Source organism: Perissodus microlepis, chromosome 23 (assembly GCF_051167445.1).
Source record: "Perissodus microlepis isolate ML-2025 ecotype Zambia chromosome 23, ASM5116744v1, whole genome shotgun sequence".
NCBI lineage: Eukaryota > Metazoa > Chordata > Actinopteri > Cichliformes > Cichlidae > Perissodus > Perissodus microlepis.
Window position 1 is genome coordinate 11,856,837 of NC_140482.1, and position 6,000 is coordinate 11,862,836.

A 6,000-nucleotide genomic window follows, 5' to 3' on the forward strand; every position below is an offset into this window, starting at 1 on the left:
GATCTTAAATCTATTACGGTTGTGCACAAAGGCAAAACTGTAACAACTGGTCACCAAAAATGTGGTAAGTAAATATTTTTCAGAGCAAAAATTCCATTTAAATTTATTCACAACTTCGTTTGTGATGATCAGTTTGGAAGCCATGATGTGTAATCGTAATTTGGAGACAGAAACATCCTGTCCAGGAAGAGAAACTTCTGGATTACTCTTAAAACTTATTGCGTAGCAATATGCAAATGTTAGTATTGCCTCCATTAAAAACACTGAAGAGCCTAATCAGTACAAGAGCAGTAAGGGTGATTTATCATTCAAATTTAATATGACCAGTGAAATCATAAGCAGCTTTGCATAAATTTCTCCAACTTTGCTGCCATAATGTCACCCACAGTACCTTCCTGTTGAGCATGGACCACATGACGGTGTCGAAGGTGCCCTTGGCAATGAGATAATGCACGTTGACGGAGGACGTCTGCCCAATGCGGTGGGCACGATCTTCAGCCTGCTTGACGTGACCGGGGTTCCAGTAGAGCTCGGCAAACACCACGTGGCTGGCAGCGGTGAAGGTCAAACCCTGGAGAGGACACACACAAACACACACGCTACATATCTGTTCCAGAGTACCCAGTACAACCACCTCAAAAATGGAACAATCCAGTCCGATTGAATGAAATTTAATTTGTTGAAATTCTTTTTAATAGCAGAATATTATCAGCTAATTGATACGTAAGTGCTTCAAGCACCCACTTCTTTTGATTGGAATGCATAACATTTCTGTACATATTTGGTCACTCAGAATAATTGAGGTCAATGAGTTTATTATTAAGACTAGAACACGTTTCCACCATTCATTTCTCTATGATATTAGGATTCACAACAACCAGTACAAACCATAATTACCTCTAATATGCAAAATTGAGTCTATTTAGCTGATTTTCCAATTCACTGCAGGGTGTTTTATTTCCTTTATTATGATCAAGCATAGCCTGCATAGCCTGCTGGATAGGTATGCAAGTACCTGTCCAGCTGCCTGGATGCTGAGGATGGCCACTCGGGTTTCTGGGTCACTCTGGAATCTGTGGACCAACTGGATTCGCTCTGATGACGGTACGCTGCCATCGATTCGGATATAACCAGCCTGTCAGGATGGAGTCGAGACAACGCAGCGTTTGATTTTCAAAGGAAAATTTAGATCACTAAAAGTGGCAGTTGAGCAATGTAAAATAATATAATAACACTCGATAGCTTTAAGGCAATAATCTTTCTAACCAGGAGACACAGCTCCAATCTCCAGCTGATGCACACAGTTATTGTCACAAAGCTAAAAAAAAAAAAAAAAAAAAAAAAAAAAAAAAAAAGAAAGAACAAAGTTATCTGTACAGGACAAAGTGCTGCATAAAGTTTCCAACCAGCAAGTAAACAAAGGGAAAAGGGAGAATATATTTCCTTCAAGAGAGACTAGAGCAACTAACAGAAGAGTTAATACATTTATTAAATGGACATAAGCGTAACTCCAAATGAACAATGATGATGTCTAAATAAGCTCAACTTTAAGGTGTGTGAGTCACACTATGTTTATATTTGGCATGTTAAAATGTGCGGTTTCTGTACAACAAGAGGTCAGCGCCACTAAATCAGATAAAGATCAACATCTGTCTGAAGTTTGTTAACATTAATGTTAGCCTTCAGAAGCTACTGGTCATTAGGGCTGGGTATCGTCACTGATTTCTAGAATTGATTCGATTCCGATTCACAAGGTCCTGAATCGATTCGATCCACGATTTGATTCAATTCGATTTGAATCTGGGAAATTTTGCCTCAGACAGTCAGAAATATTATAATTCAGATCAGTACATTTACATATTTTTGTATCTATAAAAAGGAAGCTGACACTCGCAAGACTTTATCAAAGGTGTAAGCATCACAGCAGATGGCTTTGTGTCAAAGTAGCTGAAGATAAAACACAGAAAAACATGAAGGTGATTTTCCTGGCCTGGGATTTTATAAAAATATTCTGCAGTACATCAAAAACGAAAGAAAACCATTAATCAACTTATGAACATTACCTCTGAAGTTACAGCGGTTTTATTATAGACACGGCTAAGCATTTTGCATTTTGTATAATTTTAGAAAGTTGAAATTTGTTCAGAAGCCTATTGAACGGCAGAAATTAGGTTTTCTTTTCGGAAGTAAGTAAAAGGGAAAAAAAAAAAACATTGGCCGACAGCGCTGTAAACAACGGTAGACTTGTGCGTAACAAGCAAGCGAATAATGCAGAAAACAGATTTCGGGGATAGACGGGAAACTGTTCTTGAAGTACACTGAGAAAGAGAGAGAGAGAGAGAGAGAGAGCTGTGCATGAAGTGTGATTTTATTGTGGTGGAAGCAAAACAGCAAAAGTCAGAGGGAGTCCATGACGATGTTTATGTGAAGCTTAATTTGGATCTTCTTTTGCTGCTGGTTCGGTCAATATTGTTTGGAGAGAGATCAAACTAACAGTGCAAAAAGGGCATAAACACAAAGCGCGGACCCACCGAAACATCAGAATCAGCGAGCTGTCGGCTTTCAGCCCCGACCGTGTCTGTGCCGTCGGGTGAGAAAGGCGACATCTCACTGATTCTGATCTGCGGGTAGTGCTTTGTGTTTACGTCTTTGTGCAGAAGCCGTGTACCTGCTCTCATTTACTGTTTTAAATGTTTGGTGGTTGTCAAAATTTTGTGATGTTTCACCTGAGATTCTGGAATTTTGGGCAAAATACATTTATATAAAAAAATCGATTCAGGATTTTAATGAATCGATATCACGTTATCCAAGCCAGAATCGGTTTTAATCGATGAATCGATTATTAAAACCCACCCCTACTGGTCATATCTGACCAAGGTTAAAGCCAGTCTGTTGACTAGAGCAAGAGCTGGTAAATCTGTGTTAATCTCCAGCAGCAATTTAAGCTGAAAAATAAAGCCAGTTTGAAAGTACTGCAATTCTTCAAAAGTCCAGTTTAAGCAGGCTCAGAAAAAGAGTCAACCCCAAAAAGAGTCACAAGTTAAAATGACCAACTGTACCTGAAAAATGAGCCTTTTCAGAGAACGGTACGAAAACAGGGGTTAGAAAACAAGGCTTAGTTCGTCCACCAGGGGAGACTCGGCAAAGGTTTGAGCATAAATGAGTAAATACTATACATAAGAACAGTTAGGAAGACCTCTTTATGTTTTGTGTGTGTGAAAGAAATGAATATCAAAGACGTATCATAATATCAGTATTTCTTTAAAAATCATTTAGCGATCGGGCTTAATCATGTAAGCCTGCTTTTTGGAAGTCACAATTAGCACCCATTTGAAACTTGTTTCAAAGCTAATGGGATGGTGACAGCCAAAATGCAAAACTAAAGGCTTTAAATCAGCAGAACAAACACCAATGGATGCCAACATGTTGGCAACAATCACCTTTTGTACTTAGTCTATGCTTATTATCCAGCACTCGTACCTCTATTCTTTAGCAAAAGAATCGGGCCAAAAACAGGACGAGATATGTGTTGTGTGGTTGTTGAAGAGAAATAAAGCTTCAAACTGAGAGGAATAGTCTGTAAAAAGGTGGTGCAGATTGGTGCTGGAACATTAAAGGAGTGTAGCACTTCATTAACCTGTATTCTGGGTACCTGCAAACATTTCAATAAGAGAATTGTGAATGGATACTCCATCAAAGACATCAGCAGGGGAGCTGCAATGAATTAAATAAAACGAGAACACCGCTAATAACACAATATTTGGTAGCATAATGAAACACCAAACAAAGGGAGCAGGCGGCTGCCATGTTTATTAAACCTGAACTCGACCTTCACCGAGCCGCTGATGTGCTGCGGTGACCTCACTCTTTTGATCTGGGGCCATTTGTCCCGCGAAGCTGCGCGGTGGCCGACAGGAGGATAGCGTGTTCGCACTGTGGCGCTCCCGCGTGTGAATGTAACTGTAACTGCATGAATATGAAGGAGAACCGTGCTGAGAAAAAACACACAGGTCTGTTTGACTTTTACTGGAAAAATAAAGGTCAAATAAATGTGCTCATGGAGAACTAGCAGGAATAAACAATATCTCAAGGCCATAAAACTGAGTTGTTTATTAGCTGGTGGGGGGAAAAAAAACCATTGATGATAAAAACTTCCAACCAGTTTGACACCAGGTGAAGAATGAGAGCGTGCGGAGCAGAAAAAACAGTGACAACACTGTAATTGGAGCACAGTCGCTTGTCCCTGCCAAGCTTCTCATCACAGTGCGTTGCTTGTCGTTCCTTTTTTAGCTCATTTCTGTTAATTAGTGAGTGCGAATGCACCACGGAGTGAGCGTCTCAAGGAGGAATGTGCTATCACACGTTGCACCGCTACATTACATTCAGCCGACACCTCCCCGACCTCAGTGACACACGCACGCGCGAGCGCACATCCGCAAACACACATTTGAACTCTTTCACAGGTTGAGATATCGTTTGCTTGTGATGACTTGAGAAGAAGTTGTGGAAGTAAAGTTTACTTACTACGAAAGCAAAAGAAGAGTTTCCCTCAAGAATGTGGACGGCTCGAAGCATCTCAGTGTATAAACTAATTTGTTAATCATCCAAACTATGCGGCTAAACGTACCTTATAAGATGCAGATTCATGTAATTCACGACTAACATCTACTGTAAGTAAAAGCTCAACTGGCACAGCTCAGAGCTTAGTACCCTGTCGAAGGTAATCACAGCCATGAGAAGGATTTGACTTATAAACACAGCGGGACTATGGATGAAGGAATAAAACTGGCCAATTACCTCTGGTAAGCCAGGAAGTGAAAGTGAAATATGAATACAATCTACACATTTAGTACTTTCACGTTACACTTAACCCTTTAAGACCTACCATAGAACCAAGTGCGCCAGAGCTTACTTTATATTTTTACATGTTGTAGTGCCATTTTTGGTAGCATTTCAAGTTGATATACATCAATACAACCATTATAGCCCAAATTCTAATAATATGTATGCATTAAGTGCATAGTAATTACATAAATTGCAAAAAGGTGCAATAAACTACAAAAAAATTGAAAATCGTTTTTGTTTTTTTAACATATATTTCTAGTTAGAGAAATTTAAAAGGCTTATCCCTCAAAACTGTAAATACAAAAAAGTTGCACAAAATAGTTTCCCACCACAGAAAATTTATTTTAAGTGTCTTCATAGTTTTATTTTTGAAATACACCAATTTTTATATACTGCAGGAAAAACGAAAATAAATCTTACAATGCAAATTTGCAAAATAACAGCATATGCATCAAAATAAACTATTTCCAGCAGTGCAATATCAGTCCTAAGCATCCCAGAAACGACACAGAAAGTCATAAAGTCAAACATAACTTTTAAAAACACCAGTATAGGCTCATAAGGCCCTGATGGTAAAAAAACTACATTTCTGCAAAATGACGTCACTTCCGGTTTTGGGCAGGACATGGCGGACATGCGATAGTTCGCGCTGATGGACGTAGGAAGTGTTACAAACAGCTGATCGGATCGGCAAAGCGTGTTTCTAGAATATTATGTTTTTGTTGCTGCAAGTGCTTTTTATGCAATTTTTGCAAAGCTATATGTGGAATGAAACTGTGACCTAGGACAAGCTGATGGCATAAGATGTAAGTACAACTCCTCCGGTTTCATATGCAAAAAGAATTATTGCGCTAGCTTACGTGGTTGCAGTGTTACCGGGATTTAAAAATAGTTGCGCAAAACGGAGCATGCCCGCTCAGACCGACTTTAAAGGGTTAATAAGCAACTGAGGTGTCTGCAGCCGGAAAAAAAAAGTCAAAATCTTGAATGGAAATGACAGGAATAAGCATTTGTGCCAAAATGAAATATCAAGAATATAAAAATGGTGCTTTCACTTTTGCAAAGTGGCTCATGTGCTAAAATCACAGAAATTCAAGCCTGTTTTAAACTACTCAGAGCAACCAGATTGAAGCTTTTAGGAGCAGAAAGCCTCAG

General features: G+C 39.2%; 1 protein-coding gene across 7 annotated transcripts in view; it reads right to left on the reverse strand.

Annotated features, from left to right (window-relative positions):
- zranb3 (zinc finger, RAN-binding domain containing 3) overlaps positions 1-6,000 on the reverse strand; it is a 127,672-nt gene that overhangs the window by 75,346 nt on the left and 46,326 nt on the right. For all 7 annotated transcript variants that reach the window (XM_084920508.1, XM_084920510.1, XM_084920509.1 and 4 more), the window contains exons 10-11: positions 1,016-1,135; positions 392-571 (exon numbers count right to left, since the gene is read on the reverse strand). In XM_084920508.1, coding sequence (XP_084776634.1) covers positions 392-571; positions 1,016-1,135 — 300 coding nt within the window. The remainder of the gene's footprint in view (positions 1-391; positions 572-1,015; positions 1,136-6,000) is intronic.